Source organism: Mugil cephalus, chromosome 10 (genome assembly GCF_022458985.1).
Source record: "Mugil cephalus isolate CIBA_MC_2020 chromosome 10, CIBA_Mcephalus_1.1, whole genome shotgun sequence".
Lineage (NCBI taxonomy): Eukaryota > Metazoa > Chordata > Actinopteri > Mugiliformes > Mugilidae > Mugil > Mugil cephalus.
Genome location: NC_061779.1, coordinates 25,573,238 through 25,600,255, shown reverse-complemented (window position 1 = coordinate 25,600,255; position 27,018 = coordinate 25,573,238). Strand labels below are relative to the sequence as shown.

Below are 27,018 nucleotides of genomic sequence, written 5' to 3'. Positions count from 1 at the left end.
CTCCTGGAATGTAAATATCACTTACCGCTTACTTTTTTTCCCCTGTAAGTAAAACAATTACGGAAGTGAATGTGGCTCTTAATACACAGGTCGTACAGCACCACAACACGCTTTTATTTTGCGTATCTCTGCATGGATAATTCAAATAAACATTCCGGGGGAAAAAAACGCCCGTGGCTTTAAAATGGAAACTGCGTGGCTGCACCTTCAAAATAAAAGCCAAAATTGCACATACAGTGTCTGTTGTTACGAACAAGAGGGTACACCGGATTGGTCTTTGACTGTCATAAGAAAACAAATAACACACGTTAACAATAGACGAAACAACATGTAAAAACAACATTTGTTTAACCTTTTACTTTCTGCCGTATTTGGCCTTGATCTATGGATACTATAACTCTGATCCATGTTTATTTTTGCAGTGAAACAACAGACGTCGGTATGTTTCAGCAAACTAATCAGTAGGTTATCATGAAATGATAACAAAAAAATATTAACAAAACTTCTAAATAAATGAAGCCCTTCAGCTAAATGTTTGGGCTAATAAATGATGTACAAGCTTGAATGGATGATTACAAAATACATTCATCACTATTGTTATTTGTTATAATTTGGAAAATAATGCAGTTCATTATTATGTATTAACTGAGTTACATTATATGTTACTTAGAAGGCTCACAATCTTCACTCCACCAGTTCCTACCAGCACCACATGCCTCCCTTCCCCTGTCCATCCTTCCACATCTTCTCTGTCCTTTAGTCCCCCCCAGTCCCTCTCCCCCTCTAGGTGTAGCACTGTCCTCCCTTCCACACAAGGTGACAGCCACACACACACACACAACACACACACACACTGAAATAATAGTAATACATAACTTAAATCAGTCTCATATACTGTAGCTGCTACATAGTGAATTAAATATGTTCAAGGACTTTATACTTTACATATGTATAAATAAATAAGTGCTAATTACAGTAAGTTGGTTTTAGGCCATGAGTATTTTTTTTTTTTTTTTTTTTTTTTTTTACATAAAGAAGAACCTACATCCAAAACAGGCTTTCAGCAACTGACATAAATTAAATAAAAAATTAATTAAATTAAGTAATAATAATAAGAAAGACAGAGGTTATATGAGGATCCAGTATCTTCTGTATCATGATGCCGTCATGGGCAAGAGAACCCTGAGTAAACCCCGATCATAACCTTATTCAGTACAGAAAGAAATACAGGAAGACAACAATGATAAACAACAATTCCAGCAGCCTCATCGGTCTCATCAAGTAAGGCAAGCTACAATGATCTGATTTGACATTGTGACACGCCACAACATATGTCTACTTTTATTTTGAATGTTGTTTTTGTGACCGGAAACGGGTTAGTTTACTTTTGGTCATGCCAGGTCTGCGTGAAGTTCACAACTCACAGCTCACCTCTGTGTGACACTCCGGTGTCGTCGCTGAACCCTCGCCACATTTCTTCCCCGGGAGCCAGCGTGGACAACACGAAGCTGCTGCAAAGGTGGGTTCAAGCCGGCGGCTGCTTTACGTGCAGCCGATAATCGATCTCCTCTGTGTCAATAACACAGTTCCTGAGTGGAAGTTTACATGTCAGTGTTGACCAGATCCCGGAAATAAGCCATGTGGTTACAGTGCATGTTGAAGCTACAGGTCACTGTCTGCTAGCTGAAATCAACGTCGAACTCCAATGACATTTACGCACATGTTAATTTAGTCTCTGCGTCATTTAGTGACAGTGAGTTATTGTTTTGACGAGGCTGCTCATCAATCAAAGGGCTACCTGCTGTACGTGTAGGACTAAATACTCACTTCAGTCATTCATGTTAATGTTGAAATAGTTGTGCAGATACACTGGCTTCGGGGTGGCTGTGAGTTACCTTAGGAAAAGGCTACCCTCAAGGGCTTGCACAATAAGTTCGAGGATATCACAAGATGTTTAAGAAAATGCTAATTACATGACTAGTTAAATGACTAGTTTGTTAAAGCCACTCATCAAGGTGTAGCCGGCTAGCATAGCATAAAGACTGGAAACTGACGCCTGGATCTGCTAAAAAAAAAAAAAAAACAGTGTGCAACTAGACACAAAATCTACATTTCTGTGTGCACTTTGGTGTTGGGGACATGGGTGGGCCTAATCAGTATAGAAATGCATATAATGATTTACATTTACACGTTGGCTTCTGCAGTTAAGCATGTAGCCTCTGCACTGAGATGCAGGCACACTGCAAGCAAAACTCACTGGAAAAAAGAGATGGATGAAAAAAAATCTATTTCCTGTGTCTGAATGTCACAAACTTTAACAAATTGGTCTTGCATAAAGAACATATGTCTATCCTCCACTCAGGGAGCTGAGGCAAGTTGAATCAGTGCGATTTTGGTCTGTCAGAACCACCTGTTTGTCAGCAGCGCTCTCCCAGCAGCAACCACATGTTGGCCTCTGGCCTCTCCGTCTTCCTCTCTCTGATAAAACCCTTTTTTGCTCTGCAGTCTGTGGCTCTGTTTCTGTATCCTGAAGCAGGGCTGGTGGAGTCATGTTTAGAGTCCTCAGTCAAAGTAAAAGGACGCCAGGCTGCCTGGTGGGCCAGCGGCGCTATGAGCACCACAGGGCCGTCATGGCCATCCGTCGCGAGGACGTCAACCCCTGGGAGAGGAGGGCGCCGCTTGCCCCGCGGCATATCAGAGAGCTCACGCACGCCGGTGTCAAAGTTCTGGTCCAACCATCCAACCGCAGAGCCATCCATGAGAAGGTGAACCCCTAAATAAGAGAACATACTAATATATATGCTTTACAGAAACATTTACCATCTGGTCAAAACTTAGTTAAGTCCTGAAGCATGACTTTGGCATTTCTTAACTGACCATCAAACATATTACACCATAGAAATGTATGATTTATGAGGGGGAAAAATTCCGAAAAATTTAAAAAATGTGTGAAAGCCAAACTGCAGTTGCTACCATATCACTAAATATGTTATATTATTTATATGGCTTTGAAAGATTAGTAATTGTAGTCTGTTTTCCATACCTGTCAGCTACCAGTCTCTTGTGCTGATGTCAAAGGAATTCATCTTTGAGGATCACTATTGTCTGACAAATGTTTAAATATGGAAATGAAACCTTAAATCGTAGGATTTGTTTCTGACAGTAGACTGATGAAGTCCATATTGCCTGTTTTCAGTACTACATGAAGGCGGGGGCTGTTGTTCAGGAAGACATTTCAGAGGCGTCACTGATAATCGGAGTGAAGAGGCCACCAGAAGAGAAAGTCATTCCGAGGAAGACGTATGCTTTTTTCTCTCACACCATCAAAGCTCAGGAGGCTAACATGGGGCTCCTGGAGGACCTTCTGAAGAAGGTGAGCCCTGAAACATTCCCACTCGGGCTGTGACACCAGTACAATACACTGCTAGTAGGTCTCTGTTTACTAATGCAGATAGTGAGTTAATTTTTCAGTTAGTGTTGGAATATTCTCTATAGACCCGGTGTAGCCAGACTCAATGCATATGAGAATATGAGTCTGGTAACACTTGGACACAATTTGGATTTCACCATGGTGCATCTTTCAGCTGAAACCCATCAGTCATTTTGTTGTAAACAGCATCAGCTGTTACAATAATGTCTGTTTGTTTAAGAATAGACATTAAAAAAGAATACATGACTGTGTACTTCTAAAAAATGCTGATGTATCACTATAGGCATTGGTTAGAATGGAAAACACATTCTTATCTGAGCTACTCGTCTGCATCAGGAAGGTCTTCATTAAAACTCTCATATAGTAGTGTCTGCCTCTGCTGTCTATCAAGCTAACCTTGGAGAATAACTAGTTTGCTTCCTCTGGCCTCCTAAGAGTCTGCAGGTCAAGATGATCTAATTTTCTTCTTACCACTCTGTTGATAGTCTGATTACTTGGATTAGTTCTCTCTTAGAGTAATATGCTTTATTGAATCCATATCAAAGTATACATTGTGTTATATGAACATCACAGTTTCCTTCGAGGAGACTCAGAAAGTTAGAAACACAACAGAAAAGCTTACTCCACAGAAATTAAAGTTTTGAATCAAGTATGTTATGTTAGCCCTGTAATAAACTGGAGATCGACCCCACCCCCTTGAAGCGTTGTTGTACTGGAAATCCTAAAAAGAAACTGCTCTGTCAAAGCTTGCATTCCAGTTCTAATAAAAACGCCTGTTATCTTTTCAGGAGGTTCGTCTCATCGACTACGAGAAGATGGTCGACGCCAACGGCTACCGGATCGTGGCCTTTGGCCAGTGGGCTGGTGTCGCAGGTATGAAAACTCGCTCAGGTTTGACTGTGTCTCAGCTGCCAAGTCTCCCAGGACTGTTGGAAAGCAGATAACAGTGGAGATCAGATAATAGATGGATGTGAATCCACTTTACCCTCTTCACTTAATCAGTCAGACTAATATTTTTCAGATATTTTACTGCATGACTATTTAACGTGAACATGGACATTTCATCACAGATAATTAGAGACAATAAGAACACTTTTCAATAGTACTTGTAAAAATATAATCAATTTCATATTTTGATTTGAATTAACAAAATAATATTCAGATATATTTTGTTCGATGGGCACATAGTGTGTTTTGGGAACTCATCCAAGCAACACTGACAAGAACATACAGTACATGCATAATGTTATTTGGTAAATTGTTCATATTTAAATTGTATTTAATGAGCGCTATGCTTCCTGTTGTTTGCAGGAATGATTAATATTTTGCATGGACTAGGGCTTCGCTTCTTGGCTCTTGGTCACCACACTCCTTTCATGGTAAGAGATCACATGCTTCATCAATTTGACAGGAAACTTTTTTTGTGTGTGCCTCACTACATTTCCCATTTTCACTATTTTGTCCAAACCCTTTTAACTGTTTAAATTGTAGATCCTGCACATACTGCTACTTGTTCCTCCTCAGAATTTTCTAATCTGTTTACAGCACATCGGCATGGCTCATAACTACAGGAACGTCAGTCAAGCCATCCAGGCAGTGAGGGATTGTGGGTATGAGATTTCGATGGGACTCATGCCCAAATCCATTGGCCCTGTCACATTTTGCTTCACCGGAACGGGAAACGTCTCCAAGGTACAAAGCAAACAAAACAATAAATAAATAAAACAAAAGTCAACTTAAAGCTGATTTTGGTGATATGATATACGCTTCCACTTTCCTGCAGGGAGCCCAGGACATCATCAACGAGCTTCCTGTTGAATATGTTGAACCTCTTGAGTTAAAGGACGTCTCTAAAACTGGAGGTATGACATTTTCAGCATCATTGTCAGTTGACTCATAGGCCCATTGTTATAATAGATCTTTAGACACTCTAATTTAGTATTTTATAGAGTTCTTTATTTCTCAATCTGGCCAATTATGGGGTCATCAGAGTTTTCTTTTATTTCAGATTGCTTGTGTTGTGTCTTATCCGTAGAGCCCAAGTTTGGTCATTTTAGCTTAACAGTCATGGAGCTGTTATGGAGGCCAAGGGCTTAAGGGAGAGGTCAGCTGAGCTTCCTAGTAAACTAGAAAAATAATGACACAAGAGCTATTTGGTCTGAATTTTCTAAAATATAGACTAAAATGTTTGAGTGTACTATGCTACAGTAGTAGCGGCTAATGTAGCCTGGAGCAACGTTAGTCGCAGACTGCAGAGGTCTTCTCACTGACTCCACCTTCCCAAATGTTTCCAATTCATTTTCTGATTTCTTGACACTGGACTGCAGAAATACTGTCTGGAATTCCTTCTCGTCAGTCAGCCGAACAATGTAACACCTTAGCATGCTGATGTCAGTACTGTACAGTATGTTTCAACTCAAAGTAACTGTCAAGTGGTAGATTAATACCGTTTCTGTAAGAATGTTAACATGTTTACTGTGGCATTTAGTATGTAGTGTTTTAGCATGATATCATGCATGTTGTATGTTCATACACACTTTGTGTTTAACTTTAACTAACTTTACTAGCCTGATTACATTGTAATGATAGCAGGTTACAAGTCCTAGTCCTGGAACATTTTCTCTCACAATGGACATCATTTGAAGACATGTATGTGTCTCCTTTTGCTTTCAGATATGACCAAGGTTTATGCCACCGTTCTGAGCCGACACCATCACTTGGTGAGGAAGAGTGATGGCATCTACGACCCCATGGAGTACGAGAACCACCCAGAACTGTACACCTCTCACTTCAGAACCAGTGTGAGTGTCCCATCCTACCAGCACCCTTTCACTTACCCCCATTACAACACTCCTCATGCACCTCCCATGTGTTCCTGTCCATCACTCAGAGGCCTCATCTTCTATTTCAGTCAGCAGAACTAAACATATGGTAGAATTGTGTTGGTGTTTTGAAGCATGTATCACAGTGTCCCCTTTATTAACTAATGATTTGTTTTTTAGCGTATCTGTCCTTTAACTTTTTAACTTATTACTCAGTATAGAGCTGCCTTGAGAGACCATCAAAGCAAAATAATTATATTGTTGGTGTCATGTTAACCACAGGTGGCGCCCTACACAACCTGCCTCATCAATGGAATTTACTGGGACCCCCACACTCCCCGACTCTTGAGACGAGTGGATGCTCAGAAGCTGATAAAACCATCCAAGAACTCATCAGCAGGCCTTGAAGGATCACCACAGCTGCCTCACAAGTAAGAACATGTTGGATTGTCAGCATCATCTGTGAAAATGTATTCAACTATATATTAACATATTTATAATAGAGAAACTCAGTGTGTAATTTTTCACGGTACACGTCTGTGTTAGCAAGAGGACGCCCTAATATATTAGTGTACCGACGTAATACTTCACATTTTTATTATGATCTGACGATCTGTGACCATTTATCATGCCAATCCTTTTCTTTGTAAATACTCAGGAATTATTTTGCATCAAACATTTTTAAAACTTAGCCATTACTGATTAAAATACTATACTAATACTAATTAAAATGAATAGAATATTATTTTTGGAGGAGACTTTTGCCTTTAACACTGTATAACCTTAAAAAATTACCTTGTATGTAAAATAATAGGACAAGAAACATTAGTAGAAAAAGTTCTGTCTTGTGCGATTTTGACCTGTCCTCAACCTTTTGGTCAAACATAGTCTATGTAACTGTGTGGTTTGGATAAAAGTGTCCTGCTGAACGTCATGTCTTCTATCTTTCTACAGGCTGCTGGCCATCTGCGACATATCTGCTGATGCCGGAGGCTCTATAGAGTTCATGAACGACTGCACCACCATTGATAAGCCTTTCTGCATATACGACGCTGACCAGCACGTGGATCATGACAGGTACAGTGCAAACAGGCGGTGATGTCATTGCCACCCCTTTTCCATCTACATGTTTATATATTGGCCAAGACTTTCACTCAGCTGATCTTTAGACTGCCTTTAGGAGTGTAATCACACTTCTTTTTATTCCGTTACACTGAGCATTTTCACCAGCAGCAAAAATCATTCATAGTAAAATGGCATAAAAGGAACATGGAGAGAACTTACACATTATGTCATTTGACATTTTCTCACATTTCAGTGTTGTGTATTTAGGATGAACACAACTGTTGACTATAAACCAACTGCTTTTGATGTTTCTCTGATAGTTTTGTTACATTATTGGTTTCCTCTACCTCATCCTAACCAGCCATTGTCACCTGTCACCAACTGGTTGAAGTGACACACAGCTGCTCAAGAGTGTTTATTATTACTTTTGACTCCTATTTCTCATCTGTAGTTCTTTCTATGTCCATGTAAACCTGCACAAATTAAAGCTTGGACTTGGGACCATATGCATTCATTTATTTCAATTCAAATGTACACAGACACAGCCTGTAGAATAAAACGTGTAAATGTCCAAATAATTGCCGTATTATCTGGATTTCGTGACCATGTAAAATGTTCTTGATGTTGCAACCTTGTGCTTTTGTTCAGTCTGTGCAAATACAGAAATGTGGAGGGCAAACTCAACAGTTCACAGCGTGACGTGCTGATTACGTAAAGGATTACAGGGGTGAGGAGACAGAGGTCTTCATCCAGTTTATCTGAGGGCAGAAATGGTGTATATGTGTTTGCTTGTGTGTACACTGGAATAACCCCCTTTACAGTCCTACCAGCTGTTAGTGTATGTCTGGTGGTACAGCACACTCTAAGAATCTGAGCCCTGAACAGAATATTTCTCAGAGCAGTGGGTGAGACCAATAGCTACTGTGTCATCAACTCTGTGTATCTTATCCCAGAGTTGGAGCTACAGGTAGTAAATCGATGGTTTTATATGTATAATAATCTGCGTATCCCACAGAATTACAGACTTCAAACAAAGCTGTGTGAAAGTTTGTCCACAGTTTAGTGAGGTTTGATAAGATAGGTCGGAGTCGACTTAATGACATGAGTTTGAGGCTGTCAGGTGTACACAATACTTTTTGAACCACTGCACTACAGTAGCCTGACACAGCCAGGTTCAGTGAATCAGAGTAAGAGTCTCACAATACCCTAGGCTTTAATTATGAGCTGTGTTTCAACCGACAAATCTGTACATGCTTTTGGCCATTTTGTTGGAAATAAATTCAACTCAACAGCTCTCAGGTAACTTTCATGACTACGTTGCTGTTAGTCTTCTGTCCATCACCACATAAAGTCCAGTCAAATGATTTTATTTGTCCTGTAGACCTTTTGCCAAAATCGGTTTCAGATGAAGCGACCATGCACCAAGTTTCAGTACATGAAATTGTGGCCAGAAAAGTGGCTGGTGAAGAGAGAATAAATACATACACAAGAACAGAGACATGTCATCATAAGTATAGTCTGTTCTTCACACACATTCAGTAGAATGAAGTAGAAAACCCTGCTGTAGCAAGACTACCAGCAACAAGAGATATTTTTCTGGTTTGTCTTCGTTGGCTCCTTGTGCAGTCCTGAATCTAAAATCCTTCTCCTCACACTCCACCAGTAGAACTCTTTGTTCTAAGTGTGCAGGCCGACACACCGAGGACCTTCTCTCTTCTTTCTCTTTCACTCTCTGTGCGTTTCATGAATCACTTTGCATGTCATTACTTTTGTCTGTTCTCTGTCCTGTAGTTTCTGCTGTTTTGTGCTTATTCTACTTTTCTGCTCTCCTACTCTTCCTTCTACGTCCTCCAACTAGAGGCGCATGTTTATTTATTTTTGTTTGTTTGTTTTTGGTGAGACAACTGCTCGTCCGGAGTCTGGGCTGGTTCTGTTCAGGGACATTTTTCCTCCTCAATCTTACCAAGTGCTTACTGAGTGTTTTTTTTTTTTTTTTTAATTGAGATTTCTCTCCGTAGACGACCTTTATGTATATAATGTTGAATTGTATTGAAATGAAAAAGTTTCAACAAAAACAGAACTCTAGGGCCATGATAGAGGAAGGATTTATTGCATATATTGCATTTAAACTATGGAGGACATAGTAATGTAGGATATGAATGTGAACAATACTATAAGTTAACCTGTATGTATATCAATCAGTTGGTGAATCTGACTTTGTGTGTGGTCTCGGCAGTGTGGAAGGAAACGGGATCCTCATGTGCTCCATTGACAACCTTCCCGCTCAGCTCCCCATTGAGGCTACAGAGTACTTCGGAGACCGGCTCTTCCCCTACATCTGGGAGATGGTAAGACAAGAGTTTCAGGTGACGTGACGACCGCTGGTAAGACTGTTGGGTTTCTGTCTGGCTTTGTGGTGCCTTCTACTCTGGCTTGTCTTTGCTATGGGAGAGAGCTGCGACAGGTTTCACGTGAGGAGTAAAATAAAACGGAGAGAACTTGCCTCTGTGTCAATTTAGTTACATTTTTAGTCAACTTTGTGTCCTGCCATTCCCAGCTACCTTCAGATGCCACCAGACCACTGGAGGAAGAGGAGTTCAGCCCACAAGTCAGAGACGTAAGTCATGTTACTTTAATAATAGTAAAACGGTATATTTCCATATTTGCTACAGATGCAGGATGCTGTTGTTTTTTACATTTGTTTCCAAATGAATCTCTCTACATGAATCTGTAATTTATCTTATGACACAGGCCAAAATGATCAACAAAATGGTATAAATTTCTTTTCAGTATGTGTATGGTAATTTAAATGGCAGTAATATGGGAGAATAATATCATCAGATGTATGTAAAGTAGCAGAGCAAGACTCTTTCAACTAATGTTGCAATCTTGTTGGTCATGACAGTAAGTTTCCCTAAACACTTCAGTACCTATTCTATTTTCCAAACACTGGAATCTATTGTTGTTTCCACCTGACTTGAGCATCTGTGCAGCAATGAAGATTTGAAATGCGTTCAGTGTTTCACACTATATATGCAATTTGGAAGCTAAAGTACATTCACACATCCTCAACCTTTTATGTATGCACATGGTTTGTTTAACCTTTGAGCTAAAGGGTAGAAATAAGTGATAAAATTTGATCTTGATTTAATATTTTCTAAAGGCTGTCATCACTTCTAACGGAGCACTCACCCCAAAGTTTGAATATATTGAGAAACTACGGGAAAGAAGGTAAGCTTTAGTGCCTTTTGTCTTAAATCAAGTTTTAGAAAAATGTTTAGATTCTGTTTTTGTATCTAGAGGTAATTTTGAATTTCTCAGCTTCAAATAACTTTAATGTCAAAACTATATATATTGTGGAACCAATGTATTCCATCATTGAGTTAATACAAGCAATCTATGGATTGGAACGTCTAAAGATTACAAGACAGGTAATATTTATTATCGGTTTCCTGTGTTATAATAGTTCACCTGCAACCTTTTAAACTGTAGCAGCTTACAAACAGCTTAGTGATATCTGTGTTGTGTAGTCGCCTGTTTTTGCTGTCTCCATCCTTAAATCATCCTTTTTTCAGCAGTCCATTTTGTGATGTTTTAACATTCTCCAGCTTGCACTGCTACAAGTTGGACTTGTAGCAACTAACCGTGACCTTGTGGTTGTTCCCGCGCAGTGCTGCCCTTTGGTGTCTGCTGTGTCTGCATTAACACCTTGCATGGCTAGTGTGCTAATAGGCCATCGTTGCTAGCCAACTACAGAAGCTGGAGTTTGCCCTTGCGCATCGAGTGGTAGAAACACCTTTTCTTCTCACTTTACACAAAAATCACCATTGTGCTGCTTCAGTCCATCTTGTTCTGTCTAGTTTGGCCAAATAGTTTTGGAGCTTGGAAGTTCGGAGTCAGGTGAAAAGTTTCCCTTCTGTGCACCAAGTACTGAGATATGTCCAAGGCATCTGACCGACCTGAGCATAAAAAACTTTTAGTGACGCGTCAAACTGCTAATCTTTCTTCATTGAGAGAAAAGAAATATCTATCTATCTGCCTAATGCTGCTTGTCAAAGATGTGAGGAACTTAGGATAGATGAGGGTTAAGGAGAGGACTTCACTGTGACCTAGTTTTTGCATAAAGTCAAATGTTTAAATGTTCTCCTTTTCTCTGTCTGCCAGCAATATCTAAACTAAGATGTTTTTAGCCTTACCTGCTACATACAGCACCATGTTATTGTTGTTATTACTGGCATGTTAGCACACTGATGTCGGCATAAGCTAAATTCCTGACAAAAACTAACGTAGAAAAAAACATAGATTGCTATAAAACCTGGTAACTTCAACTGACCTGAACCTTACAGAGAATGATTTTGTCACGGTGTAGGTACCAGATCTCCTCAGGAGTATCCGGCGCTTCCATTTGGCTCAGGCTACGAGGTCGGCCAAGTTTAGTATATTTTTCACTATGTTTAGAAGAGATAGCTCGATAAAGTTTTTTTATTTATAATTTTTAATTTTCTGCAAAAAACAAAAAATACATTGACAGCACATTATTCATACGAAAAGAAAGTAAAATGACAAAATAGTTCCAGTTCAATCCATTCATTCAAACAGTGGGAACGAAAAGAACTTACAACTCAAAGAGTTGAATTCAAAGTTTTATCCTTAAAAAGATTAAATAATACAGCTTTTATCAATTTATCCAGAGAATAAAAGGACAAAACTGCTTCGGGCAAACAACCGCTAACGGCTAAAACCATAGCTAAAACTGCTAATCCCCCTTTTGCTTCAAGTTTTTATTATTAAATGTTTAATCAAAGTAACTTTTGGCAGTATTTCGATATAGATTATTCCAGACTACAATTTGGTCAGCTTTTAAACGATTAGTCGTGTTATTTTTCTGGTGTTAATACAAGCAGCTCGCAGTTTAGCCTTGTTTGTAGCAGCCTGGGTCCTATTGGTGTACTTGTCTCACAGAATTAAATCAGACTTCTTATAATACTTTGTATAAAACAGGAAATAAGATTTCTGCCTGTTGAAATTGAGTTGCATGGTTATCTGTAAAATCTGTTATCATCTTTTAAAACCAATTCGATTTAATATATTGTGTTGGTAATACATTTTGATTATTTCATAGCCCTCTAATCATTTCTACCGCTTGCACATAAAACAATTTAAATATGCTTTTCAAATCTGTTATGGCTCCACACCCCTTAACAGTAATGTTGTTTATTCCTGAAGCTCATTGCCAATCAGGCTCAGTGCAGCTTTGCTCTTCAGTGGCTCTATGAACAGCTTGCTTGAGGAGATTTCATCCTCTTCTGGAGAGCCGAGCCTCTGTGTTATTCACACCGAAGCTTTCGTTCGTATTTAGGCCACCTCTAAGATTTGATGAGTTTTCTTCCTAATTGATCATTTTTTCCAGACAAGCCATGCCACCAAATCTTAATCCTTTTGTTTGAGTTTGGCTCCTTAAGATATGTAAACTCGGGGAGAAATCCTCCTGAGGGAACAACTATCTTTTCTTTTTTAATTAAGAACACGAGTGCCAGTTAGTCCCGCCGCGACTTGTGTGCGGTGTCGCATCCAATTAGACCACAACTAACGAGTCCACGGGCCTGACTCCTTGGGGATTTGTGGTGGGGGTGGTGTTGGTTGGTGTTGGGTATTAATGCCACAGGTCACTCTGGGTGGTGTCTGTATTTGTCATGATGTCATAATACTGGTGTTATTGTTGCTTCGGTGTTAAGATGATCCAGCATGCGAATTCAGACTTTTTAACTGAATCCAGTTATTTTGAGAACTGAGGGTTTAATTAAAAGGCCTTTCTGCAGTGCATAAGATGGATTTAATGTCCTCTGTTGTTTACATACTGAATGTCTTCACGCCTCAGTACTTTCTCATTTCTGAATCCTTTTTTTTTTTTTTTTAAAAAGTAAACTAAAATGAGACATTGGCATTGTTGAAAGTTGTCATTTGAACTGCAATATTTCAATAACTTTAAATGCACATGTGCAGCTTATCTTACACATTTACTGTAACAGTATATATTTAGTGTTGCATTTGTGTCCCGCATATATGCATTTGTGTAGGTTGGAGTGCAGGTCACTTATATAAAGTCTTTACACGCAGTCATAATTCACGTATTAGTTCCCTGATTTCATTCATTCATTCATTTGGCCCGGAGATGGCCAGACAATTACCATCATCTAATGCTTTCTTCAGAATCACACATAAACTGGAATATTCACTTTACGTAATTTTCCACAATGTGAACAAAAATGGGCTCAATAACCAGAACTAAAGTTGTGTTGCTTTATTAGGCTTTATTTCTTTGTATCATTCTTCATGTAAAAAATTACTTTATTAAGAATATTAATTCTCCCTCATCTTGACTAATCCAGTGTTATACGTTTGGAAGAATGGCAAGAGAAAGTGACTACAGGCCAAATTTGTAATACCGCATTTTTGTGCTGTAAAACGAAGGTGTTTTGTGCACTGTGACCGGGTGGGTGGTGACTAGACTGGTACCGTCAAAAGATAAGATTGTTTGAGATTGTTTGAGAGCTGTTTCTCAAATATTTTTAAATTTGTGTAGGTCAGGGTTTAACATTGCCAAAGGCTGAATGGAAGCACAGCCACTGAACATGGCTGTAGCAGGTTTCTAACTACTGCATTGAATGTCCTCCAGAGAGAAGGCTCAGATCATGAAGAAGACTGGGATGAAGCGAGTTCTGCTGCTGGGATCTGGATACGTGTCTGGACCTGTTGTCGAGTATCTGACCCGCGATGAGAGGACTCAGGTCACTGTGGGTGAGTTTGTTTTCTCAATTTGTGAATCTACGTTAAGTATGACAACACAATCTCAGATACCATCTTATAACTTTAACTGTGATCATTATTCCATACAAATGATTGATTAAAATCTATTTTTCGTATAACATGAATGCTTTTCAGCCATATTACAGCCTTAACATGATAGCATCCAGACCTTTTCACAGAACTGTGTACACGTTCAAACTGCTGACTGTGTTTTCTTGGGGTTTCTTCTTTGGTCGCCTTCAGCCTCAGTGCTACTGAAGCAGGCGGAGGAGCTGGCAGCCAAATATCCAAACACCATCCCCGTCACACTAAATGTCGGCAGCCAGGAGGCACACCTCGATTCTTTGGTCAAAGATCATGACCTGGTTATCAGGTACAGGCGACTCTTAATGACCCCTCTTAATGGTTTTAGAATTTTAGCTGTATAATGCTTTTTTTTTTAGTGATACCCAGACCACTTCACAGTGTTCTTCATTCCCACATACTCACCCAACAGTGGCAGTGTAGCTGCCATGAAAGCCGCTCACTCACCATCAGGAGCATCCTTATGTTCAGTGTCTTGCCCAAGAACACTTTAGCCTGTGGTGGGACTGGAGATTGTGCTGCCAACCCTACGATTAGTAGACAACCCTGAACATACAGCCGCCCTAGGCTAAAATATTATCAGTCCGTTTGATATGAATTCAGCAGCCATCTGCCCTAACATCACCTCCTCCCTCTGCTCCTCAGCCTGCTGCCGTACTCGTTCCACCCACTCATCGCCAAACAATGCATCAAGAGGAAGGTGAACATGGTGACAGCCAGCTACCTAAGTCCTGCTATGAAGGAGCTACAGAGCAGGTGCATTGGTATTGTTTGTCTAACCTAGCGACAGTAACATAAGTTGGGACTTCCCTCTGGTTGCTCAGTAGACCAATAGGAAGGCCAAGAAAGGCTCAATTACTTTAGGACTTTGGACTTTAATAAATTAAACCTACATGAAATGTTATATCCTGATGTCAGTCCTTATGATGAACCAGGGTTGTAGATGGCTTTTGCCTACATTAGGATGTGTTAGCTAGGCTAGAGTCTTTGAGTGGGTTTCCTCACAACCATTGTTTGCAACGAATGGTTTGGATCCTACATGTTAATTCATTACCAGTGTTGGTGTTGCTAACCTTCCTGGGTTCAAATGATGAAACATTTTCTTCTTGTCCCTGCGTCTATACACAAAGAATGGTGGTTGACTTTCCTCACATCTTGTAAAACAGAAAGGCACAATGTCCATTACATGCACCAACCAGGCATAACATTACAACCACTTTTCAAATATTGTGTAAGTGTCCTTTGTGCCTCCAGAAGAGTTGTGACTCGTCAGAGAACAGGCATGGGTCTTCTGAGGGTGTCTGGGAACAGAATATTGTTAGTGGGGGTCTTTGGGTGCCTGGTCTGGTCCAGGTGGGTGATAGTGACAGATCTACATTGAATTGTTACAAGATGGTCAATGTTGTTTACTTCTCCTGTCAGTGGTTTTAATGTTGTGGCTGATCAGTGTATACTGTATGTATCAGTCCATTAACTACTCACACATATACACTATATATGTATCATAGCATTTGTGCATTCAGTGTGTATGTTTATGATATACACTATTCGGAAGTAATAATGAGAATTTTGTTGGGTGTTAAATGAAAATGCACATTAACTGTACTCATTAAGTGTGCGTCTTTGTGAGTCAGTGCGGAGGAGGCAGGCATCACCATCGTGAATGAGATGGGACTGGACCCAGGCATCGACCACATGCTGGCCATGGAGTGTATTGACCAGGCCAAAGCTGACGGCTGCTCTGTGAGTCCTTATACACTGTGTGTGTGTGTGTGTGTGTGTGTGTGTGTGTGTGTGTGTGTGTGTGTGTAGGTGTGAGAGCATAAATGTATAATCTGATTATTCTAAAAGTCCAATTTGTGTATCTATGGCTTTCTTGTTTGTAATAACTGCAAACTCACACACGCAGGTGCATGTATGACGCTGAAGGGCAATTAAGTTTTTAACGGATCAGATTAATGAGACTCACAGAAGAATTTCAACAAGACATTTCCTGAAATACTTTGTTTATTGATGTTGGCTGAGACTAAAATTCATTACATTAAATTAGGTGGTGTCGTCGCCCCAGCTGCCCCATAGAGCTGAAACATCCATACATAGATTTAAAGACAACCTCTGTCGCCAGCATCTGATTAGAAAAGACTTTACACAGATAAGAAACCGTATGGGCAGCATGTTGGGAAAGGTTCCTTAAGATAGGATTAAACGGATGAGTGGGTGAGCCATAAACATCATCTGTGATAGCTGTAATGTAGAATGTCTCTTTTCTGCATTATAAAATTTTTGCTATGATCTTGTTTTCAGTCTTCAAGAGACTTGAGAAAGTCTGTAATTTAAAATGATTTTACTGCTGAAGGCCAGAGTGAAGGATTTCTTTACTTTTGATGGTGATGGTGCCGGCTGTTGTGGCACGCCGCCTGTCTGTCTCTATTCCATCCCCGTTTTAATTGTTTGTTGTGTGCATAGTGGTGTCTTTGCTTGTGACTAATACCCAATCTCTGTTGGTGTATGAACAGCAGGCACCTTTTGACATCCAAGACTAATTTAGAAAGTTTTTGCATGTTGCAAATGGAGAAAGGACTAGTCGCCTTCCTCCGCATCTGTCATCAGTGCCGGAGGAGCTGCTCCATGGGGAGCCAGCCTTCCTCAGTTTTTAAACTGCAACCACTGAACTCTGCTTCCTTTACCTCTTTTGAATCTCAGCTTTTTACAATTAATAATCCATGTGAGATTTTAGTTGCTGTGATCTGTCGCCCTCCAAAGTATAATGAACATTTTTTTTCTGAATTTGCATTGTCCAATATGACACAATTTAAATTGTGGGTGATTTTAATATTCATTTATGCTGTGAGGGTAAGCCCCTGGTCAAGGACTTTTTAAACACAATGGACTCTTTTAATCTTACACAATATGTGTCTGGACCAAACCATCATCATGGTCATACTTTGGACCTTGTTTTTGGTTATGGGCTGTCTGTTTTAGTAACTGAACTATGTTCCCTACCAATTTTAGACCACTCATTGATTTTATGAGATATTTCAATTCCTAACTTATTGACCTCAGAGAAGGAAACAAGGATATGCAGGTTATCTATGCAGATTAGCCCAAGTGCCTTGCAGGATTTTACCTTAAGACTGCCTGATGTGGCTGATCCGTATTTTAGTCAGGACTTTTCAGTGGATCACTTGGTCAAGCATTTTAATCTTGTGCTCAAGAGCGTGCTGGATTGAGTGGCCCCAGCAAAGATCAGGAGATGCTTCAATAAGAATCCTACCCCTTGGCTGAATGAAGAATTTTTAAGGCTTAGAAAAAACTGTAGGAGATTTGAACATCAGTGCCACAAATCCGGACTGGAAGTATTCTATCAGTCCCAGAAAGATGGTCTGGCCACTTATTAGTCTGCCATGTCAACTGCAAAGAGGTCTTATTACTCTCATTTAATTGAGAAGAATAGGCAAAACTCTAAACTCCTCCCAATTGACACCACACAACTTTCTACTGTTTTTTTTTTTTTTTTTTTTAGTGACAGGGTTGAAGACATCAGAGTAAAAATTCCTCAGTCTCTTAATTGTGATTTGTTGTGTGCTGCTGTCCCACTAGTTAGCAGTAAACAAGGTTTTGCAGATTTTGAACTTCTGTCATTGTTTGAGTTAACTTAAGTTGTTATGGCGGCTCGCTAAACAACCTGCTCCTTGGATCCTCTCCCATGATGGATCATTAAGGAGCTCTGGCCAACGTTAGGCCCTTTTATCTTATTTATTTTGAATTTTTCATCGTCCACTGGGGGTTTCCCTGCCTGTTTCAAATTGGCTGTAGTAAAACCCCTATTAAAGAAGCCTGGATTGAATGCTGATTCACTGTCAAACTATAGACCTGTCTCATACCTTTCCTTTTTGTCAAAGGTGTTTGAAAAGGTGGCCTCAAAGCAACTTGTCCAGTATTTAGCAAAATGTGATCTATTTGAACCCAGTAGAGACAGAGACAGTACTGATGAAGGTGGTTAAATGTGGATTCTGATCGAGCTTCAGTTTTATTGTTGTTGGACTTCAGCTCAACTTTTGATACAGTAGACCACGGCTACTTGACAGACATGAACACTTTTTCGGCATCTCTGGCCAGGTACTGTTGTGGTTTAAGTCCTACTTGTCAGACAGATCTCAGTGCATTTTGTTTAATAATGTCTTGTGCAGTTATGCTTGGGATTCCACAAGGGTCTGTCCTGGGTCCTCTGGTCTTCTCTTCATGTCTCGCACCACTTGGTGAAATTTTACGTTGTTTTAGAATTGCTTCCATTGTTATGCGGATGATTTATAGTTATATATGCCAGTAACTCTTGAAAATGGATCTGACATGTCCAAACATGAAACCTTTGTGGCAGCAATTAGGAGCTGGTTGTGGAATAACTTCCTGTTCTTAAATTCTGCTAAAACGGATGTAATAATTATTAGACCCCAGAAACTGCATCATCTGTTTGATGATTTTGCCTTGTCTTTGGGTGACTGTGATGTTCATTGTATAGACAGAGTGAAAAATCTTGGTGTCATTTTTCATCTGACTCTTGCATTTGATTTGCACATCAAGGAGGTGACAAAGGTGTCCTTTTTTCACCTTAGAAATATTGCAACGATCCAATCAATCTTGTCATCAAAGGATGCTGAGGTCCTTATTCACTCTTTTGTGACATCTTGACTTGATTATTACAATGCCCTATTGTCAGGATTGCCAAAATTGTTGGATGTTCCCAAAGTTAAAATAAATACAATTGGTGATTGTGCATTTCCTTACCGTGCACCAATGCTATGGAACAGTCTTCCTCAAGACATTAGGCAGGCATGTTCTGCTGAGGTATTCAAAGCAAAGTTTAAGACCCATTTGTTTACTGCTTCTTATAAGACTTGATGTTTTTTTTTGTTTATTTTATTAGTATGAACTATTTTATACATTATATTTCTGTGTCTTTGTTGTTTTAGTATGTGTTTTATGTCAGATTTTTTATTTTAACTGCTTGTACAGCACTTTGATTGAAAGTGCTTTATAAATAAAATTATTATTATCATTATTATAATTATTAACCAATCACTTCTAAACTCACAGGACTATAAACAGACTCGCTGGCATCTCTAGCATTAAGGCTGGAACAAGCCATTCAGTTCAAAAGAAAAATGCTGTGGGCACATACTTAATATGTCCTTCATAAAAGAAAAACTTTGTAACTTCAATAATTGCTGACTAATTGACAGTATGCATTTTGGTGGCATTCAGGTGGAGTCTTACAGCTCCTTCTGCGGTGGCCTCCCTGCTCCTGAGTGTTCAGACAATCCTCTTCGCTACAAGTTCAGCTGGAGTCCATATGGTGTCCTCCTCAACACCATCAGCCCTGCTATCTTCCTCAAAGACAACCAGGTACAGAAGCCTCCAAAGACCAGGAACTTTCTTTCTTGCCCGCTCTCACGAACACAAACCGGATGAATGTGTCCTTGTTTCTCCCTCAGGTGGTGAGTGTCCCTCCTGGTGGGTCTCTGATGGATTCCACCACTGCGATGGATTTTCTTCCTGGTTTCAACCTGGAAGGGTTTCCTAACCGTGACAGCACCAAGTATGCTGAGCCGTACGGCATCCAGACAGCACACACACTGGTCCGAGGAACTCTACGCTTCAGGGTACAACATTCACACACACTTCCACTGACCTGTATACAGTAAGACATCTCCTCTACAGGAAGTTCATTTGATGCTGCAACTAAGGCATTCAACATTTAATCAAACACAGTATAATTGCAGGAAAAAACTACAGCTAAACTAGTCTTTTAATGTTTTTTTTGCCCTCTCAAAAACAGTTTGTTGAGGAAGTAAACATTAAATATTGTCTCGTACTGTACTTACAGGCTTCTTGTCTGAAACTAAAAAAAGATTACAGTTAATCCAACCCCCCTTTCTTTAAAACAAAGGTGTAAATGCCCAGCTTTAAATAATGTGTCATCATTATGTATGGGGAATTTGAAATGGTTAATGTATACAAGAAAACCATCAACATTTTTCAACACAAGGAATGTTTAGAGTTGAGGGGCATCCCCAGCCACCATCAACAAAAAACCAACAAATATTATCACCTAATTCATCTACACTGGTTTTATTTCAGCTTAGCAAGAATCTCTGTCAATGCTATCATTTACAGTTCTGCTAGTTTCTGTTCTCCTTTGTACTCTGTTTCACCGATAAGTGAAAACGTTACTCGAGGTGATGATAACTCAATACAGTAAAGGCTTAGTGTGAAACAGGTAGTGTCAGAAAACAAAGAAGGAAAGAAAATATCTGAAGGACAAACCAAATGTACATTTTAAATACACATGACTTAGATCTGGAAACAGTGGTGAGGATGTTAAACCTCTTCCTCTGTCCTAATTTTGTGACCATGATATTTCAGGTACGCGTCAAGGGAGTTACCCAAATGTCTACTTGGACACGAAAATGAATTTGATGGACAGAAGTCATTGTGACCTCACAAAATATACTTTTTCCCATAACTCAATAACTCACAGCCTAATTATATTACCCAAATATCTAAAAGTGGTCAAGTGATGATCATTACTTCACAGTGGCATCATTATGTTCTTCAGAAACAACTATACAGTCATTCTTCAGCTCTGTAATCCAGGAATAGAAAGAGAAGTTGTGACAACATTTGACCTTTGGAATACTAAATTGGTGTCCACATTAAGAGTGTGGTGATTGTAGAGAACCTCTGTGCTGCCAGGTTCAAGATGTCTATGAAGCATCCTCGCTTCAGAAATAGTTGGTTGCTTCTTTGCAGCAACATCTTTGTTTGAAGCACTAACAAAAAAGTTTGCTCTGGCTCAGCATGTGAACATATGACGAATCTCACTATATTTTATGTTTCTTTGAAACATACACGCTGTTATATGATATTTTATTACATGCTATGAGTCTGGACAGATCTCTGTAAATTGCAATTTGACTGTTTGAGGAAGTATATAACCGTGAGACTGGAATTCCAGTTTCCTGTTTTGATTGTGTCTCACTCTAGCATTTGTTCTCTCCCACAGGGCTTTTCAAATGCCATGAGTGGGTTTGTTAAACTGGGTCTGATCAACAGTGAGCCCAGTCCCTTCCTGCAGAGCACTTCATCTCCCATTTCCTGGGTAAGGACCTGTGCTGAGGATTTTATAAATGTTTGAAAACATCCAAACACACGGTTGAAAAGGGACCTCTGAGCAGCACACACTGCTGCTTTCTGCACTCCGTCATTCACTTTAATGAAACAAGACATTTTGCACTTGAAGCTTCTAATTGTTGAAGAGGAGAGAGTCTGTTTCTTTCAATAGCTGCTCATCAACATCAAGGCTGCAGTCAGCCCAGGCTTTCAGTCATCGGTGAGAGTTTACTCCAGCTAATGTTTGTCTTGGAGCCTTTTGAAATGGAAAGGATCCGCAGTGCTGCACGTTCTTGATATGTTTATCAGAATACAAAAGATGATTGCCAATTGTAAACACTCAAAATACTCAGAAAGTCATTCATTTCCTTTGGAAATGAGTGGCAAATAGCAATCAACCAACAAAATGTAGTCCTGCAGTCCCAAAAAAGGGTTAATGTTGCCATCTGTAAAATGTATAAAAAGAGAAGCTAGGAAATTTAAATGAAAACATAGATTCTGTGAGTTTGAATGGGATTGTCTAACTTAACATGTTTTTCTCCTCTACAGAAAGAACTCCTCTGTCAGCAGATGGGATTGTCTTCTTCTATCTCCCAGGGCGCATTTGAAGAAGCCGTATATGAACGCATTGGACAGGACGACTTCAGGATGGACACCCTGAGATGGTGAGAGTCCACACAGGGTTCCCACAGACATTTCAGTCATACCTCTTGATATGCAAGGAGGGAAAAAGGTCTCTCTAACCACGTGTGCCAAGAGAACCTTCTGATATCTAACATGAAGCCTTGACATGTTAAAACACATCCTTCTAGTTCACAAGGAACCAACCATAGTATGTCACCAATTACCACCTCAACAGCTAGCATCAGCTACTCAGCTATAGTTTAATACATTAATTGAGGCAGTTGTAGTGGAGGGTTAGTGGTGCATTAATGTAGTACGGTATTTAAAAGTGGTCTTTAATAATATCATAAAAACATCAAAGCATTTAAACAGTCAAAAACTGAGATGGTAGATGACCTGCAAGGTCATCTTTTCCATCTAGTCACTGTCCCCATGAAGACATCTATTCATTTTAGTAGCTGTTTACAGATAATGATGGAATAATCTATAAGCTCATTTAGCTTTGGCTTCAGCAATGGCTACCTTTCCTTTTGTTTCTGTTGCATATTTATGTCGATTCCAGACTATAAAGGGAAATCAGTGCTAACAGTTTATTAGCTGTGGGGCTGTGGGGTCGGGGCTTTGGTTTTATAGAGCAAAAAAGTTTTTGTTCCGATTCAGGAAGTGCTTTCCCTAAGTCACACATACAGACAGCTGCCCTAAAACAGTTTCTCCTAAGTTACTGTTCATTTGGTGGACCAGTGTAAGTCCTGTGTGGTTGTCTTTTAAATAAGTTTGTTGGGTGTCTGTATGTGCTGCAGTGAGCAGATGAGGCCTATGCTGCTCTTCTGAGATAAGGATTGATGCTGTGCATAGTGCATGGAGAGCAAGGCTGAGGCTGCTCCTCAACCCCACGCTTTTCACTTCCCTCCCTAATGAGGACGTCTGAAGTGGTGTAGCGTGCACAGTCTTCAGTTTAAATTAACTTTTCCAAGGGTCTCTTCAGACCAAGGCTTCATGCTGGCATTGTTCTTCTGCTGCTGGCGGTGAAGGTAAGAGGACCACAGTGGCATTGAATTGTAAATTCTTCGTCTGTAAAAGTGAACTGTTGGAAACATTCCATCTGTGCCGTTAAAGGATAAAAAGCAAATGCGAAGGCAGCTCAGAGTGAATGACTTGTTGTTCATTTATTCAATTCACCAGCAAAGCAGCCGCAAAAAGCAACTGCTCATCTCTTTAGATTTAGCCAAGGACATTATTGCCGCCACCGCAGCACTGATGGGGTATTAAAGCTTTTAATATGGCTTTGTAAAGATTATTTCATTGAGAGGAAAATGTCTTGTCTTTGTGCAGGTTTGGGATGCTGAGTGATGACTCTGTGCCTCTTGCAGAGAGCGTTCTGGCCGCTCTCGCAAAGCATCTGGAATCTAAGCTCACCTTTGGTGAGCTCATCCATTACCACAAACCAGAGGAACAAAAGCGCTAATTACAATACTAGTACATAAACTAATCACTTCTCTCCTGTGGTAAAGATAAAGGTGAGCGAGACATGATCATCATGAGAAATGATGTCGGGATTCGCCACCCAACGGGTGAACTGGAGACCAAACACATCAGCCTGGTGGTGTATGGCGAGCCCAGTGGTTTCTCTGCCATGGCCAAGACTGTGGGATATCCAGCAGCTATTGCTGCTCGCATGGTGCTTGACGGTCAGTGATCTGCACAATCTTCCATTTCTCTTAACCTTTCTCAGAGCGGAGTGCAGAGTTCCTTATTCCTGTGAATCTGCAGCAGGGACAGATGTATTCTGGTTTGAATCACCCGCTTTGATCATTAGACTAAAAATTTATTTCTGTTCTGTTCTGTCTAAATAATTGTCTAAAATAATTCCACTTCAACACTCCACTAAAGACAAAAATGTGATGACGTATGACACAATGCTTAGTTTAGTAACATGACGGAAACAAATATCAAATTTCATCTTTTACACAAGAATGTATCTTCTGAAAGGAACTACATGGTAAAAGTATTTTTCTCTGTATCGAGGGTAAATTACCAAAAGTTTCCTGAGATCAGACTGTCCAAAGTCATGTAAGAACTGCAATAGCAGGAAAACGAGGAAATTGGTGATACATTTGATTCATGTACATTATTCTGATCTAATTTTAACTTTAACATTTGTACTGTCGGTCTGTTTGTGTATCCTGTCGGCCTGTGAAGCTAGCTTTAGTTTGCCCTGTCAGTGTCCAGAACTACCATTACTTATTCCTGTCAGACTGTTCATCACGTGACTGTTTGGAACATATGGGGATGGTGATTATGGTTCTTAATGACTCTTAATGAGTCAACTCCCCACCGGTCATTTAGATCTGAAGAAGGCACTTGGGTGACTGTGGAAACTTCTTGAAATAACACTCAAACTAGCCCAGTTTTTGTTTGTTTGTTTGTTTTAGCTTTTTATTTTAGGTAGAGAATGATCTGGATGACTGGGAACCTTGACAGACAATATTCACTCCTTTTCCAAACTCTTACCCAGGATGACTTCCTGATCGGCTCTTAAAAACAAACCATTTGAAACAGCAGGTTATGAAAAAACATGCAGCAGTTTCAAATCTGGAGATGTGAGTTGATTTTATTACAGTGAACCTAAATCTCTGGGTTTTCTCTCTGTAGGTGAAATAAATACAAAGGGTCTTGTGGTTCCAATGACAAAGGAGGTCTACGGGCCAGCGCTGGCCCGGCTAAAGGAGGAAGGACTGCACTTCATGTCAAAGAGCACCCTGCAGGAGTAGAGCTGTCTCCCAAGGGGAAGCATAACTTGCTATAAATCCCGTCCAGTCTTTTAGCTGCCCTTCTTCATTGCCTTCATCAAATCTGTTCAGACAGACAACTTGTCTGCTGTTGTTCTTTTTAAGATTACATTTTAGCTCAACTGTCAAGCTTAACAATTAAATGTTTGTTTTTTTCCCCTCACAAATTTGAAAGGCAAAACTGTGTTTTAGTTGGTTTAAAAACAGATTGTCAGTAATCTGCACTTTTAGAAAAACATCCTGAGCTTTAATTGATTTTCTCATCTCTGCTCAACCGAAATAATAATTTCACCAGTGTTGACTGTTCCAGAGAAAAGTTCTTCTGTGAAGATGTGTGAACGGTCAACTGATCAAACGCTATTTTAGGCATTAGGAATGTAAAGCATTAAAAAGCCCAAACATCATCCCATGAATCAGGTGGAAGCCAGGCCTGACTGGAATTTAAAACTAAATTCACTCAATTCTTCATGGTAAATGTCAACATCCAATGTTGATCTCAAGTGTCACCAGTTTAAAAACAAAATGACAGATGAAATGTTCAGTGGGCAACCAGAGTGATGATACATGTTTCATTTACCCTTCATGCTATCTTCAATACATTGATGGAAATCAGGTTTACAAATACCTTACTAATAGATGCACTAACAAATGCAAAACATACCCAGAAGACCATAACACATTCCTAATACTTCATGTTTCACAAACAAAAGCTACAAAAATATCCTCATGTGGCTTAAAAGCTGTGCAGAAATCTTTGTAGCATCATAACTTATAAATAAGTTCAAGTCCATAGTTTGATGAGCGTGTAGAGTCTTGTCCGTGTGTTTTTAGGTAAAGCACTTAAGGTATTACTCTAAAATTGTTCCACAATTCTGCAATTACATTTTGCAGTGAATGGTTGTCAGATTCAGTCAAAATGGACAGAGATTGCTGAGTGAGTTTTATTTTTGTGATGTCATCCATGATGTCCATTCATGGCTCTGATGTTTGGTTGTCTCTCTGTCTGTTAACGCTTTCTACTTTGTCTATAACTAAGATGTTATGTTACCTCATGCAACAAAAGTGCACAGTATCATTAGCGATATCACAACTTAGTTGCATTACCAGGACTGACCTACCCCCAGTTTTTCAGCATTAAAAATGACTGTTACCGCAATGGAATAAGTAAGTGAACTTTGCCAGTAATGTTGTCTCTTGGGTCCTAAATTGGCCTAACCAGATGTACCAGGATGTTTACCTGGAACTGTCTGGGAACATCAGAGAGAGAGTATTCTTTAAATGTATTATATTTCTTGCTTTACATCGTAGATCAAAAGTATAAATTATTAACGTCTGATCTCCATTTGGTGAACATTACTGAAAGTTGGATGACTATTTATTGTCTGTCACCTGAGCAGTATTTATTTTATTATTTGAGGGGGGTGCAGTAACCTTGCAAAAAAATTTTAAATGGGCAAATGTAGCAGAGGCAAATACATCTGTTTTCCATATACTGTTTATCCATTTGTATTTCTGACATTATATATGTTGGCCCCTGCACCGTTTTAGACGGCAGCATGTTTGAAATGTTGACAGAGTTTAGGTTTGGATCTGAATGGTGCAAAGACTCTTAAAACAAAAGGTAAACCAAGAAATCAAATCAGATTTACAAATGAATCCGACACTACACTAAAGCATGTCCAGATCAGATGTCTCAGTACTGGTTGGTTTCTCTCCTCCAACACAAACGGTTTGTATTGTTGTCTTTTTGTTGTCTTCTGTTTGAGCTGACATGCATGATGCAAAACATTTGTAAAAGACTATCTTTGCTCCATTAAAATATTCTGGTTACATTGATAAAGGTCACTGGGTTTCTGGAGTTTTCTTTGCTCATTTAAAGACACGGATGATATAAATAAAATAAACTAATTCCAACAACTGTAACCAAACGCTTCATCTGGAACCTGTCCCAGTTGTCAAAGGGCACACTCTGGACAGATTGCCAGTCTATTGCAGTCTCAGCTCAACACAAAGTAACAAAGATTCACCAGTTGGCTTAATGAGCATGTCTTTGGATGGTGGGGGGAGTTTGGAGGACCCTGGGAGAACCCATGCAGCCACAGGGAAGACATGCAAACACCAGAGAGGCCAGTGGATTAAAACCCACAGCCTTCTGGCTGTGGGGCATTAGTGCTAAGCACCACAACACTGTGCTTCCCCTCTGTGGCTCGTTGGTCTGGGTCTGGGG

The 27,018-nt window shown here is 39.8% G+C and overlaps 1 protein-coding gene across 4 annotated transcripts; it reads left to right on the top strand.

The window, feature by feature from the left end:
• The first annotated feature begins 1,312 nt into the window (after positions 1-1,312).
• aass (aminoadipate-semialdehyde synthase) lies at positions 1,313-26,636 on the top strand. 4 transcript variants are annotated; one of them, XR_007113580.1, is made up of 25 exons: positions 1,317-1,519; positions 2,537-2,765; positions 3,197-3,373; positions 4,219-4,303; positions 4,742-4,809; positions 4,976-5,122; positions 5,214-5,292; positions 6,104-6,231; positions 6,535-6,683; positions 7,207-7,329; positions 9,554-9,665; positions 9,875-9,934; positions 10,481-10,548; positions 13,994-14,115; positions 14,368-14,497; positions 14,854-14,964; positions 15,843-15,951; positions 19,471-19,611; positions 19,701-19,868; positions 21,272-21,367; positions 21,928-22,043; positions 23,335-23,423; positions 23,514-23,690; positions 24,435-24,564; positions 24,655-24,785. XR_007113580.1 is itself a non-coding variant. In XM_047597027.1 (24 exons), the coding sequence occupies exons 1-24, from the start codon at positions 1,332-1,334 to the stop codon at positions 24,771-24,773; spliced, it is 2,991 nt and encodes a 996-aa protein (XP_047452983.1). In that variant the 5' UTR covers positions 1,317-1,331; the 3' UTR covers positions 24,774-26,636. The 4 variants fall into 4 exon arrangements, 2 of the variants coding, with proteins under 2 accessions (XP_047452983.1, XP_047452984.1); XR_007113581.1 differs by lacking the exons at positions 24,435-24,564; positions 24,655-24,785 and adding an exon at positions 22,803-23,033 and having other exon boundaries at positions 1,313-1,519; positions 23,514-23,567; XM_047597027.1 differs by lacking the exon at positions 24,435-24,564 and having other exon boundaries at positions 24,655-26,636.
• Positions 26,637-27,018: the final 382 nt, after the last annotated feature.